Source organism: Hordeum vulgare, chromosome 4H (assembly GCF_904849725.1).
Source record: "Hordeum vulgare subsp. vulgare chromosome 4H, MorexV3_pseudomolecules_assembly, whole genome shotgun sequence".
NCBI classification, from domain to species: Eukaryota; Viridiplantae; Streptophyta; class Magnoliopsida; order Poales; family Poaceae; genus Hordeum; species Hordeum vulgare.
The window spans coordinates 42,516,204-42,531,379 of NC_058521.1; the positions used below are offsets into that span (position 1 = coordinate 42,516,204).

At 41.4% G+C, this 15,176-nt stretch overlaps 1 protein-coding gene and 1 pseudogene across 1 annotated transcript; one reads left to right on the plus strand and one right to left on the minus strand.

Annotated features, from left to right (window-relative positions):
- Positions 1 to 8,484: 8,484 nt before the first annotated feature.
- On the plus strand, positions 8,485 to 12,009 carry LOC123450239 (annotated as a pseudogene).
- Positions 12,010 to 12,095: 86 nt separating this feature from the next.
- On the minus strand, positions 12,096 to 14,464 carry LOC123447793 (protein OSB1, mitochondrial-like). Its single transcript, XM_045124467.1, has 4 exons — positions 14,148 to 14,464; positions 13,246 to 13,384; positions 12,745 to 12,838; positions 12,096 to 12,647 (listed from the first exon to the last, which is right to left on the minus strand). The coding sequence occupies exons 1-4, from the start codon at positions 14,459 to 14,461 to the stop codon at positions 12,310 to 12,312; spliced, it is 885 nt and encodes a 294-aa protein (XP_044980402.1). The 5' UTR covers positions 14,462 to 14,464; the 3' UTR covers positions 12,096 to 12,309.
- Positions 14,465 to 15,176: the final 712 nt, after the last annotated feature.

Genomic DNA, 15,176 nt, shown 5'->3' on the forward strand with positions numbered 1-15,176 from the left:
GAAATCACGTTAGGAGATGCTACAAAACTCCTAGACAATATATTGACCAACTACTCTCAATGGCACACTGAACGGTCGCCTGCTAGCAAAAAGGTGCACGCTATAGAAGAGATTAACTCGCTTAGTGCTAAGATGGACGAGTTGATGAATTTGGTTGCTAGTAGAAATGCTACCGTAGATCCTAATGACATGCCACTATATTCTTTGATTGAGAGTAGCAACGCTAGTTTGGACGTGAATTTTGTTGGCAGGAACAATTTTGGCAACAACAATGCTTTTAGAGGAAACTATGTTCCTAGGCCTTTTCCTAGTAACTCTTGTAACAATTATTGCAATTCCTACGGCAACATTTATGGAAATCATAACAAATTACCCTCTGATCTAGAGAGTAATATCAAGGAGTTCATCAACTCTCAAAAGATTTTCAATGCGTCCATAGAGGAAAAACTACTCAAAATAGACGATTTGGCTAAGACCGTTGATAGGATGTCTTGTGATATTGATGCTTTGAAAGTTAGATGCGCTCCTCCCAAGATCAGCTTGGATGAAACTTTGAAAGCTATGCGTATCTCCATGAATGAGAGCAAAGAAAGAACCGCCCAAATTCGCGCTAGACATGAATGGTTTAAAAGGGTGCGTTCTAGTGATGCAAATCACGAAGATCTTAAAGTACTTGGTGTGTCTCCTCTTGAATCTTTGTTTTCGCGTGTCAAACCTACTTATGGAGGGGCTGGATATGAATACACTTTTGTTGAAAACGCCCCAATGATTCAGAGTCCACCTATCTTGATGATAAAGGTGTGGAGAGTGGAGTAGAAGAAGTCAAAATTTTGGGTAGTAATGAAACTCCCACTTTGGATTTCAAGGAATTCAATTATGATAATTGCTCCTTGTTTGAATGCATTTCGTTGATGCAATCCATTGCAAACTCTCCACATGCTTATAGCCAAAGCAAAGCCTTTACCGCGCATATCGTAGATGCTATGATTAAATCTCTTGAAGAGAAGCTCGAACTAGAAGTCTGGATACCTAGAAAACTTCATGGTGAGTGGGAACCTACTAAATCAAGATCAAAAACTATGAGTGCAATGCTTTGTGTGATTTGGGTGCTACTGTTTCCGCGATTCCAAAGTCTTTATGTGATATTCTTGGTTTTCATGAGATTGAAGAGTGTTCTCTATTTGCATCTTGCGGATTCTACCGTCAAGAAGCCCATGGGGAGGATCGATGATGTTCTTATTGTTGCAAATAAGAACTATGTACCCGTGGATTTCATTGTACTTGACATAGATTGCAATCCTTCATGTCCCATTATTCTTGGTAGACCTTTCCTAAGGACTATTGGTGCTATCATCGATATGAAGGAAGGGAATATTAGATTTCAATTTCACTTAAAGAAGGGCATGGAGCACTTTCCTAGAAAGAAAATAAGATTGCCTTATGAATCTATGATGAGGGCTACCTATGGTTTGAACACCAAAGATGACTATACGTGATTCCATCACTTTCGCCTAGCTAAGGGCGTTAAACAAAAGCGCTTGTTGGAAGGCAACCCAACGAATCTATCCTTTTTCTTTCTGTTTTGTGTTTTCCACACTTTCATAATTTTGTTATGATTGTGTTTTTTGTGTTTCTTTTTTGCGTTTGTGCCAAGCAAAACCGTTATGATTAGTCTTGAGGATGATCGTTTGGTCATGCTGGGAAAGACAGAAACTTTCTGCTCACGAAAAGAATTTTCTTTTTTTATGTAAGAGCTTTTGAGTTGATTCTTTTTGCCGATGATTGCTACGCAAATTATTCAGACTGTCGTAATTTTTCAGAATTTTTGAAGTACCAGAGGTATACGAAACATACAGATTGCTACATACTGGTCTGCTGTTATCAGATTCTGTTTTTGTTGTGTTGGTTGCTTATTTTGATGAAACTATGGATAGTATCGGGGGTATTAGCCATGGAAGATTAAAAGTACAGTAACTCAACATCAGCACAAGTAGAATTTAAGTTTGCTACAGTACCTAAGAAAGTGGTGGTTTGCTTTCTTGTACTAATGTTATCACGAGTTTCTGTTTAAGTTTCGTGTTGTGAAGTTTTCAAGTTTTGGGTGAAGTTCTTATGGACAAAGAGATAAAGAGTGGCAAGAACTCAAGCTTGGGGATGCCCAAGGCACCCCAAGAGATTCAAGGATGCCGTAAAAGCCTAAGCTTGGGGATGCCCCGGGAAGGCATCCCCTCTCTCGTCTTCAATCCATCGGTAACGTTACTTGGGGCTATATTTTTATTCACCACATGTTATGTGTTTTTGCTTGGAGCATCTTGTATCGTAGGAGTATTTTATTTTTGTTGTGTCACAATCATCCTTGCTGCACACCTAGATAGAGAGACATGCACTCACCGTGATTTTGTCGAGCTTCACTTATATCTTTTGGTAGACAATTCAGCTCACATGTGCTTCACTTATATCTTTTGAGCTAGATACTTTTGCTCTTTGTGCTTCACTTATATCTTTTAGACCACAGCGGTGTGTGGCTTGGTAGTTGATCTATGCTTTGAAATTAGTCTCAAAAGGGGTAGTTATCGAAAGTGATACGAAAACTTCCACCTTCATGTGCATTGAATAGTTAGAGAAGTTTGATTCATCTCAATTAGTTTTGAGTTGTGGTTATGGTAATATTGAAGTCATGCTAGTAAGGTGTTGTGGATCTAGAAATACTTGTGTTCAAGTTAGTGATTCCCGTAGCATGCACGTATAGTGAACCGCTATGTGATGAAATCTGAGCATGATTAGTCTATTGATGGTCATCCTTTGCGTGGCGGTCGGGATCGCGCGATGGTTTATACCTACCAACCCTTCCCCTAGGAGTATGCGTTGAATGATTTGTTTCGATTACTAATAAAACTTTTGCAATAGGTATATGAGTTCTTCATGACTAATGTTGAGTCCATGGTTTAGATGCACTTTCACCTTCCACCATCACTATCTTCTTAGTGTCGTGCAACTCTCGCCGGTGCACAAAACCCACCATTAGCCTCCCTCAAAACAGCCACCATACCTACCTACTATGGCTTTTTCAAAGTCATTCCGAGATATATTGCCATGCAACTACCACCATGATATGTGCCACCACGTCTACATTGCCTTTGCACGATCGTAAGATAGCTAGCATGATGTTTCCATTGATGTCTATGCCATGCTAGATCATTGCCACGGTACACTACTGAATGCATTCCATATAGAGTCATAGTTGCTCTAAGTTTTGAGTTGGAAGTGTGATGATCATCATTATTGGGGCATTGTCCCATGTGAGGAAATAAAAGAGGCCAAAGAAGCCCATAAAAAAGAGAGGCCAAAGAGCCCACCAAAATAAAAAAAATGAGAGAAAAAGAGAGAAGGGACAATGCTACCACTTTTTCGACACTTGTGCATTTTGAGCACCATGATCTTCATGATTGAGAGTCTCTCATTTTGTCACCACCATATAGCTAGTGGGAAATTCTCATTATATAACTTGGCTTGTATATTCCAATGATAGGCTTCCTCAAAATTGCCTTAGGTCTTCGTGAGCAAGCAAGTTGGATGCACACCCACTGGTTTTCTTTAAGAGCTTTCACATACTTGTAGCTCTAGTGCATCATTTGTATGACAATTCCTACTCATTCACATTGATATCTATTGATGAGCATCTCCACAGCTCATTGATATGCCTAGTTAATGTGACTATCTTCTCCTTTTTGTCTTGCAACCTCCACCACATTCCACACCATCTATAGTGCTATAAGCATGGCTCACGCTCATGTATTGCGTGAGGGTTGAAAATGTTTGAGAAAGTAAAGGTGTGAAACAATTACTTGGCCAATACCGGGGTTGTGCATGATTTAAATTCGTTGTGAAATGATGATAGAGCATAGCCATACTATATGCTTTTGTAGGGATAACTTTCTTTTGGCCTTGTTATCTTGAAAGTTCATGATTACTTTGCTAGTTTGCTTGAATTATTATTGTTTCCACGTCAATAGCAAACTATTGTTTTGAATCTAATGGATCTGAACATTCACGTCACATAAGATTAATTACAAAGGACACCTATGCTAGGTAGCATTAAAGCATAAAAAATTCATTCTTATCACTTCCCTACTCGAGGACGAGCAGGAGTTAAGCTTGGGGATGCTTGATACGTCTCAAACGTATCTATAATTTTTGATGGTTTCACGCTGTTATCTTGCCTTCTTTGTATGTTTTATGTATCTTTTTATATCTTTTTGGGACTAACTTATTAATTCAGTGCCAAGTGCCAGTTCCTGTTTTTCCGTGTTTTTGACTCTTTTCAGATCTGATTTTGGAACGGAGTCCAAACGGAATAAAAACTCTGAAATGATTTTTTCCCGAACGAAATAAGACCAGGGGGCCTTTGGGCCAAGCCAGATGGGCTCCAGGGAGCCCACAAGCTCCCACCACGCCACCAGGGGGGAGGCGGCGGTGTGCAGGCTTGTGGCCTCCCTAGCCACCCCCTGACCTAGGTCTTGCGCCTATATATTCCCGAATATTCCGCAAAAAATCAGGGGAGCCTCGAAAATACTTTTCCGCCGCCGCAAACTTCCGTTTCTGCGAGATCTCATCTGGAGATTCCCGGCACCCTGCCGGAGGGGACTTTGGAGGTGGAGGGCTTCTTCATCATTATCATCACCCCTCCAATGACTCGTGAGTAGTTCACTTCAGACCTACGGGTCCGTAGTTAGTAGCTAGATGGCTTCTTCTCTCTCTTTGATCTTCAATACAAAGTTCTCCATGATCTTCATGGAGATCTATCCGATGTAATCTTCTTTGGCGGTGTGTTTGTCGAGATCCGATGAATTGTGGACTTGTGATCAGATTATCTATGATATATATTTGAGTCTTTGCTGATTTCTTATATGCATGATTTGATATCCTTGTAAGTCCCTCCGAGTCTTGGGTTTTGTTTGGCCAACTAGATCTATGATTCTTGCAATGGGAGAAGTGCTTGGTTTTGGGTTCTGCCATGTGGTGACCTTTCGCAGTGACAGTAGGGGCAGCAAGGCACACATCAAGCAGTTTCCATCAAGGGTAAAAAGATGGGGTTTTAATCATTGGTTTGAGATTATCCATCTACATCATGTCATCTTGCTTAAGGCGTTACTCTGTTCTTATGGACTTAATACACTAGATGCATGCTGGATAGCGGTCGACGTGTGGAGTAATAGTAGTAGATGCAGAAAGTATCGGTCTACTTGTTTCGGACTTGATGCCTATAGAAATAATCATTGCATAGATATCATCACGACTCTGCACAGTTCTATCAATTGCTCGACAGTAATTTGTTCACCCACCGTCTACTTGCTTTCATGAGAGAAGCCACTAGTAAACACTACGGCCCCCGGGTCTATTCACATCCATCGTTTACAACTCCGCTTTTACTTTACTTTGTTACTTTGTTGCTTTCAGTTCTCACTTGGCAAACAATCTATAAGGGATTGACAACCCCTTCATAGCATTGGGTGCAAGCTTTTTGTGTTTGTGCATGATCTTGAGATACTCTTCCACCGGATTGATACCTTGGTTCTCAAACTGAGGGAAATACTTACCGTCGCTGTGCTACATCATCCTTTCCGCTTCGAGGGAACACCAAGCAAGGCTCCAAGGCCACGGGGGAAATCCTTTGCATACTTGCCTAGGAAGTCCCTTAAGGCGTAGCCGCAGCTGAAGAATTCGTGGTGCCGTCGACACAACTATTCCTGGCGCCGTTGCAAGGGATATACAACATCCATCAATGGTCAATAAGACCACCAGTTTCAAGAAGGGCAAGGGTAAGAAAAGTTTCAAGAAAGATTACAGAGCTATTGCCGCGCCCGGTAAGCCAGTTGCCGGGAAGAAGTCAAAGAAAGGACCTAAGCCTGAGACTGAGTGCTACTACTGCAAGGGAACCGATCACTGGAAGCGGAATTGCCCCAAGTACTTAGCGGACAAGAAGGCCGGCAATGTCAAAGGTACATGTGATATACTTGTTATTGATGTGTACCTTACCAGCGCTCGTAGTAGTTCATGGGTATTTGATACCGGTGCGATTGCTCACATTTGCAACTCTAAGCAGGAACTACAGAACAAGCGTAGACTGGCTAAGGATGAGGTGACGATGCGCATCGGGAATGGTTCCAAGGTCGATGTGATCGCCGTCGCACGCTACCTCTACATCTACCTTCGGGATTAGTTATAAACCTTAAGAATTGGTAGGGATTATTCCGGTCAAACCCTTAAATTTCATATATCCCAAAACATCATTTGGTTCTGGTGTGTTTGACATGTTTTATTATCATATTTCCCCACAAATTTTCAAACTCTAGTGCATATTTTTCAATATCCAATACACTATCCTTATCTAATGAATTGGGAATAAATAAGGATTTAAAGGGATTGGATAAAGATTGAGGTTTTATCCAATCCTTGTAAGGATTATCCCCATCAATTTCTTCAAAAACTCTAGTACTGTATCAAACAAGGCATTAGGGATTTAAAATACACACGCATGACAAGAGATAAGGGGCAGCTACCTGGGGCAAACAAGGAAAGTTAAGATGATCAAGGAAGTCTTGCACAAATATGGAATAAGGAAAAAAACACAACCTTGGTTCAGTTTTATATTTTTATAAATAATAATGTCCAAACGTGTGGCATGAGCCAACATGGTCCACACGCCTATATAACTATTCATCTTGTCACATAAAACGTATGACATCAGCGAAATCTTTTTGGTTTTTTAGACTTAAAAGTATTTTATCTGTTAAATAAAAAATCTAATTAAAAATTCGTTTTCATCATTAAATCCGTCTCGACGAGATCTTTAAAACCAGATCCCATATTGAGTAATTCACCATGGCAATTTTAGTTTATGGTTCATGGGTTTGTTAATTTCCTTTTTTATAAATATCAAAGTTTATTTTAAACTTAGAAGAAAAAGTAGTTGAGATATATCATGACAACTTCAGTGTAATCATGATGTCAATTTATGTGCAATAGACATGACAACTTTTAACAAAAAAAGTCATTGAACCCTATCATATGAGATCTAGTTTCGAAGATCTCGTCATGACAGATTTAATGGTGAAAACGGTTTTTCAATTAGGTTTTATATTTAAGATATACAATATTTAAAATTTTAAAAGACAAAAAATTTCTGCTGACATCATCAGTTTCGTCACTTGTGTATGCATGCATCTGTGATCATTTAGTGTGTGGGTTGTTGTTGTTCCTACCACACGTTGTCACGTGTGGGTGTTGTTGCGACCCTTTATTTTTTTTCCAAATACTATACAATGACAGATGCTCATATACACTTACAATATGAACACGCCCGCACCAGTAGCGGAGCTACGATTTGGATATAACCGCTGAGAGGGGAGCAAATACATACATACTTACGCATATTAGTCAAATATACACTATATACTTCAGGTTTCGTTGATCGTTGGGGGGGGGGGGGGGGCAGGACCCTGCTCGTCCCCTGTCTCCGAGATGCTGAGTCGACACATCATTTTAAGATTAACAAAGTTATAAAAAAAATGCATGTGCACACGTGTGCTCAACTCTACTTCACCATTCATTCACCCCCGTGATTTGTGCCCTCATTTGCACCCGAAAACACCTAGAAATCACATGTAAGTTGTGCACAGTTGTGCATTAACAGCTTGTTCCGACAGCGATAACAGTCATTCAATGGTTTAGAGACATTGATGTAGTTTTTATTACGGTTAAGATGCTTTGTATATTTTATGAACTTTTATACTTTCATGCGCTGGATATTTTTCAAAAGAAAAGGTACGCATGCTGTGTAAGAGAACGATGTGTTTTGTTACCGTCCTTGAGTAGAGAGGGGTTATCTGGACTAAAAGACTCATGAACAATAGTAGTATGATGAAAGAGAATTCGACGGACATAAACGAAATGAGAAATACCAGTATGAAAGGATTGAGAGGAATAACGCAAACGACGAAGAGTGGTGCAAGGTGACCGTGGAACATGTGAACTGTGGAAGAAGATGATAAGTACTAACAATAATGGATCACCATTGAGAAGAAGACTCGGTTGGGGAATGAAGAAGACGGGGATATAAAGGAAGCGCTCATAAACATGGACGCAAAAGAACTATTGCACCAAATGTATTAGAACACGAAATGTATAGACAAGGTTCTAAAAGGAATTCAGTCAATTTTTTTCGAAACAAGCTTTTTGAACACCGCGGAGATCAACGATTGTACAGAAATGAAGAGGTGTGTGGCCCTGCGGATTTTGACACAATGTGTTAAATCCGTGATGTGATTCCCGATGAGCCGGGAGCACGACCACCATCCAACCACGAGAAAGGAAAAAAAATATCATGTCGAGTGTGCAAATACTTTTCTCGTATCCCTCTCCTTTCCAAGTTATTTATTTATTTATTTATTTAGAATTCTCTCCTTTTTCAAATTATTACCAGCAATGACGTACATCCCACGTGCCACCCTCGAACAAAAACTGGCCTTACTCCGTTACGCATGCCGTGGTAAGAAAACGACTGTGTTTGTCACCATCCTCGAAGAGCGAGCGGTCACCTGGACTGAAAGACCCATGACATGAACGACACCATCCATTGCCGCTCGTTTAGTACGTGTGGGTGCTCGTGCGGTTCTAAAGAAGCCGACATACGTTTTTCAGGGATGCAGCCGCTTTCCATTTTTGTAACTTCGTTGGCGCCTTCTCGTCCTACCCAGACGGCGACCGTCTTTTTCTCCTTCATGGATCTTCGCCACAAATTCACCCTGTCGCCTGGCCGCCGTCAGCATCAGCCTCGGAAACCAACGTTGGCGAGGACCGTGTGCTTCCTACGTACTCCCTTTGTCCCAAAATAACTGTCTCAAGCTTAGTACAAATTTGTATTAGAGCTAGTATAAAGTTGATACACTTATTTTGAAACGGAGGGAGTAATATTTTCGCACCACTTGCGCATCCCTTCCTCCATTCGCGGCGAGCTCTCCTCCGTTCTCCGCTCCCCCGTGCTTCGTTTTCTAGTTCGCCGGTGAACTGAAGAGCTGTGTTGGCCTGGCCAGGGAGGCAGGGCGACAAATACCAAGGGTATTTCTTTCAAACATTCAAACATTTGGCAGGCTAGGAAGAACTTTCAGGCCCTATTTGGAACGTCGTTTCTGCCTTAAAATACGCTTGTACTTCCTCTGTTTTTAAATATAAATCTTTCTAGAGATTTTACTAGAAGACTACATACAAAGTAAAATGGATGAACTTATATTCTAAAATGTGTCTATATACATCTTAATATAATTTACTAGTGAAACCTTTAAAAAGACTTATATTTAGGAACGGAGGGAGTAAACAATATAGACCAGCTGTCGTCCCTTTTGTTTCCGCTTTCAACCAGTAATTTACACCCGAAAGAAAAATACACCGGTAATTATTTACATCTATTCCAAGCGCGACATCAAAGGCTCAAACTGATTTCTGCATCATTTCAGGGATTGATCTTTGATTATTGATATGTTTGTTGGAATGTGAAAGAACAGGGGTTGCAGTGTTTGCAGCAGCAGCAACAACAAAAACAACAACAACAAATCAACAACAGCATAGGCGACAAATGGTGCTATCCGCGTTCACCGCCATCTCCTCGTCCTACGGAAATACCTTACAGGGGCTGGGACGCTGGGTGCCCAGCAGTCCCGAAGATGGCACCGGAGATGCGTCCGCAGCCAAGTTCGGTCGGTGCAGTACAGGAAGCTGGGAGATTCGGATCTCCTTACCAGCGAGATAACTCTTGGAACAGTATGTGCATAGCTGAACCATCATGTTTCTAATGTTGTCACATATTTTTACATCCTAGTCTGATCTTTACTTATTCTAGATGACCTTCGGAGAACAAAGCACAGAGAAGGAATCACATGATATGCTCTCTTATTCTCTTGATCAGGGCATCAACATGCTCGACACCGCAGAAATTGTCACTACACATTCCTTCCTTCCTTCCCTTCAACCACTGTCTCATTTTCTGAGGTTGATCCCAGATTCAACTGAAATACTTTTGTTGCCTTTTAGTACCCGATTCAACCCAAGGAGGAGACTCAAGGGAGGACCGATCTATATGTAGGCAGGTGGATGAAATCCAAGCCACGAGATAAAGTACCCTAAACATGCCCTATAACTTATTTGCAGTTTCAATCCATTTGTAGTCCCCTGATTTCTGCTTCAGATAGCATGTTTGAATGGTGTCACTGAAACATGGTACCTGCCCACTTTACATTCTGTTTCTAACCAGGTAATTTTGGCCACCAAAGTTTCTGGTTATTCGGATCGCACTTTTCTTCGGGACAATGCAGAAATGGTACGTGTTGATGCTCCCAATATAAAGGAAAGTGTCGAAAAGAGCCTCTCACGCTTATCAACAGACTACATTGATTTGCTTCACATACACTGGTAAGTGTTTTTATTGTGAAGATTATTCTTGCTCAGAATAACCTCCACATCTTGTTCCAGATTGATTCATACACAATCATATTTCACAATTTGCATTTCCTTATAGAACTTGAAAATTGTAAATCTGAGTTCTCTTTTCCATCCTTTGTGGGTCTTTTTGTCGTCTTATATAGACTATTTTCAGCAATCCTTCATTAGTCGCAATTGTGTTACTTGTTTGATTATTTACATACGATTTTTTTGTCAGGTAGGACTTTTTTTTTGTTCATATTGATATTCTACTTGACAAAAATGACAACTCTGGCTCCAAAGGTTTGCTTTATGTCCTCGGGCCAGATAGGTATGTGGCACTATATGGCGAATTCAGTTATGATTCAACTAAATGGAGACTAAAGTGTCCCATTTGAGGATCAATTGAAAGCTCTTCAAGAACTAATTGATGAAGGAAAGGTAATACTATTTTATTTTACACAAAATAATTAACTGAACATAAATCTTAGTATGGATCCATGTTCACATAACATTTGGTGTGTGTATTTTGCATACTTTATTAAAACCATGTGTATTTTTATTGTAATAACAGACTAGATTTATTCTAGATGACCTTCAAAATTTTTTTATTCTAGATTGTGAGCATATGATTGTTGTGTTCGTGTGCGCACAATACATTTGAGTAGTTCACTCAGAGCATATGCAGAAGACAGCCGAAGATACCAGATTGGTTACCGTAGACCAGTATATAATTCCCTGTTGGTCTCTTCTAATCTAGGTACAGTATATCGGCGTTTCCAATGAAACCTCGTACGGAGTAATGCGGTTTGTACAGGCTGCAAAACTTCATGGACTACCAAAGATTGTGAGCATCCAGAACGGTTATAGTCTACTTGTGAGATGCAGCTTCGAAGGTGAAGCAGAGATGTCAGCCATCTATCCAATTTTCAGTCACTTGAACTCTATGGTGTAATGGAGTCTGCATGCTTCGTTTTTTGTCGCAGTTGATCTTGCTGAAGTCTGCCACCCAAACAACTGCAACATTGGGCTGCTCGCCTACTCCCCACTGGGTAGCGGTGTCCTGACTGGAAAGTATTTGGATGATAGCTGTGGCAACAGCAAAAGTTTCAGGCTGAATCTCTTCCCTGGATACATGCAGCGTTACAACGCGCTTTTGGCCAAAGTATACACACACACACTGGAAGGCTACATTCAAAATTATGTGCAATTAATTCTGTTGTGTTCTTTTGACAGGAAGCAACGAAGGAATACCTCAAGGTTGCGAAGAAGCATGTGCTAACTCCGGTGCAGCTTGCCCTCGGCTTCGTGCGCGACCGCCCGTTCACAGCTAGCACCATCATCGGGGTGACCACCATGGATCAGCTGAAGGAGAACATTAACGCGTTCACCAGCGCTCCACGGCCTCTGCCGCCACAAGTTCTTGATGACATTGAGACTGTTTTCAAGAGATACAGAGACCCAGCAGTCCTCTAGATGTTTTTTCAGCTTCCACAGATGCAAAGAACAGCAACCCTCAGGAGATGCAGAGACCAAGGAAACAGTTTGCTAACATGCAATTTCATATAGCAATTAGCCGTCAGTATATACTATTGTTCTGGGTAAAAAGTACGCGTTGAGAGTTAATAAGTGTGGTGCGTCCAGATTCGCTCCAAGGCAGCACTGAATGTACATGAATTACAACCCACACTACACCCAAAAGGACCAAATCCCATAATCAGACGAGTCCTGTGATCGATTTCTCTACCATCTATACATACACACTTCCATTCAGTTTTACAGTCAAGCATAATCAGTGCAGGATACCTGCCTCATCAGTCATCTTCCAGAACTCAGTCATCCATTCGCCTGCCTTCGTATGTCTTGCTCATCATCATGACATTCGTCAGAGTAGTTGAAATCTTGAGCGTCCCATTTTGGGTTTGTCAATCGCCCTTTGCCATCCCTGCGACCACTCTCTGCTGTTTGCTGGTCAATCAATTTGAGCTGCTTTATTACCCAAGGAGGGTCATCTGGATGAAGCCATAGCTGCTCACGGGTGTCCTTGTGCTTAAAATCAGGGCAACCGGCGTATGGTTTGTATTGCCGGTTATCCCACCACTCGTAAGGGCTGGCAAAGAAGACTTGCCACAGACGAAGCCTTTCTCTGCACTTGGTTTCTTCAAGTGTTTGAGCTAATTGATACAACAGAAGACAGTAAGAGATTAGATAAGAGACAAAAGGACTACAATACAGAACAGGAATGAACAAAGTCAACTGAGAAAAACGTACTATCCGCAGATGGTGTTGATGCTGGATCTACCGAGTCATTATCATTCCTAGCCTTCTTAGGATCATAAACGTAATTCAGTTCCTTGACATGAATCTATGGAATAATGGATTTTGAATTAGGAAAGTACAGAAGATACAAAGCATACAAAAGTATTCAAGACCAACAATAACACATAGCAACACAGGGAACAATTGTTAACACATTTTGTGGTTATTGATGTCGACACAATTTTGTATGTGTCATATATGGTCAAAGATAGTGGAAGTAACTAGGACCACACAAGTATAGTGGAAGTAACTAGGTACAGCTTTGTACTAAACCAGCGACAAGTAATATGGATCGGAGGGAGTAACATAAAACCATGGCTAGAACAGAACCAATAATGGTGAGAGCACCAAACCGATCTTCTAAATGACCTCGTAAAGAAAAATGTATATATCTCAGAACGGTACAGCGTCATATGTTCATAAGAAGTTGCAACCACTCAATAATTGACTAACCTTGTAGTACACATACAGTTCACCAGTTTCGCTGACTTTATGATAAGAGTTCAGAAAGCCAGATACATGTACAAGGTCTTTGTACTTCAAATGCTTCAGGCACACATTTGCCAGATCGCCCTTCATCTGCAATGTCACTCTGTTCAAATTGCTTACACCGTAAGTATGGTGGTAGAAATTTTAGTTTCATTTAACACAAAATTAAAATAATCAGGAGTTGGAGCAATCGTATAACATTGCGTGTATCTGATTAAGTTTGCAGGCTCTATGAAAATAAGATCTTTGTATTACATTATTATCTACTTGGTGGATATAGCTAGTGCTTCTATGCTTCACCTCTGAAGAGTTGCACAAATTTTTGACGGGGTGAAGCACGTCAGTGATCTCAAGCTCCCAAAAGATACCGTGCATGCATATGTCTCTCGTTTTTACATAAAAACGATGGATATGGCCCCAAAAAAAAGCCAAATATAGTCCTTCCAGTTTACATTTTGGAAATACAACTTTCTATCTGTGCTGTTTCGACCACCACAAGCATTGAAATTGCTCCCTGGTACGAGGGATCTAAGTTAAGTACATCCTACTAACTTGGGTTGGACAATGTCCAACGGTCTTAACTCTAACACCTGTGTTTACCATGGTTAGAACAAACAATCGTCCGTTGAAACAACAGATGGTTATTACTATCTGCAAGACCAACATAATACAGTGAACCTGGCAAGAACATAATATAAAGCAGAATCTAAAACAATCAATCAGATAGGGTAATGAAGGCTGCCATTTTTTTTCCTCGCAGAGATCAAAATCTTGTGCACCAAAACAGCGACCATGAACAAGAGAAAGCTGCGACCTATTGTGTGTGTGTGTGGGGGGGGGGGGGGGGGGGGGGAGGGAGACGTAACTGGAAGTTGGAAGAGGTCGACGAGGACGAGGACGAGGAAGAGGGCGTGACGCAGAGGAAGGTGTAAGCCTTCGGGTCCTCCTCGGAGCTGTTGAGGTGCAGGCGCACCGGCGCGTTGAGGCGGCCGATGAGGCTGCACGAGTTAGAGCTAATAATATCCTTCTTCCGCGCGACGGTAGGAGGCCGCAGCATCGACATGCGGTACGCCATGCTCTCCGCCTCCTCCCCACCGCCGATGCCTCTGCCATGGTGGAGGAGGCGCCGCCACGCGGCGGCCGCCGGCGAGCGCGCGGCGGCGGCGAGGGATCGCAGCATACCTGTCCGGACGGGATGGGGAATGGCTGGTTGGTCTCTGGACTTCTTTTTAGAGTGGGCAGCCTAGTGGGCCTTTTGCTTTACCGGGCCTTCCATTATCCTTTTTTGTTGTTGATGATGAATAAATAGTGGGCCGAATTCTAAAAAGTTCTCTCTCCGTTCTTTTTTATAAGACATTTTAGACAGCTAAGATTGAACTGTTTTGGGCACTGCTTGAAATGTCTACAACGTCTTACAAAAATGAACATACGGAATATGTTGAATCCATACCCTCTATTTTTCAAAACCCTTTTGAGAAAGATTACTACAGAACTTAGATTCTCGTTAACACATCCACCGTTTTTCGTCACGGGGTAGGAGATACTCGGAGGGACCTACAAAATGGTATACTCCCTCCACCCCGAATAACTGATCGCATAAAGGGATAGATATGGATATATTTAGAGCTATAAATACATGTAAATACATTCATTTCCGGGACAAGTAATTCGGAACGGAGAGAGTATTATGGATGATAGTAGTTTGTGATTTGTTCTCGCCAATTGACGTGAACCATATTTTAGTTGGGTCGCTAGGAGGATTTGTGGAATGGCAATACATGAAGTTTGACTTGTTCTCACTGCCAAAAAAGTTTGGATTGTTTTTGGTTGCGATAGACGTACCCCATAGAATGAAACTACCCATTTGGTTGAATAGACAGTGATTAATGAAAACA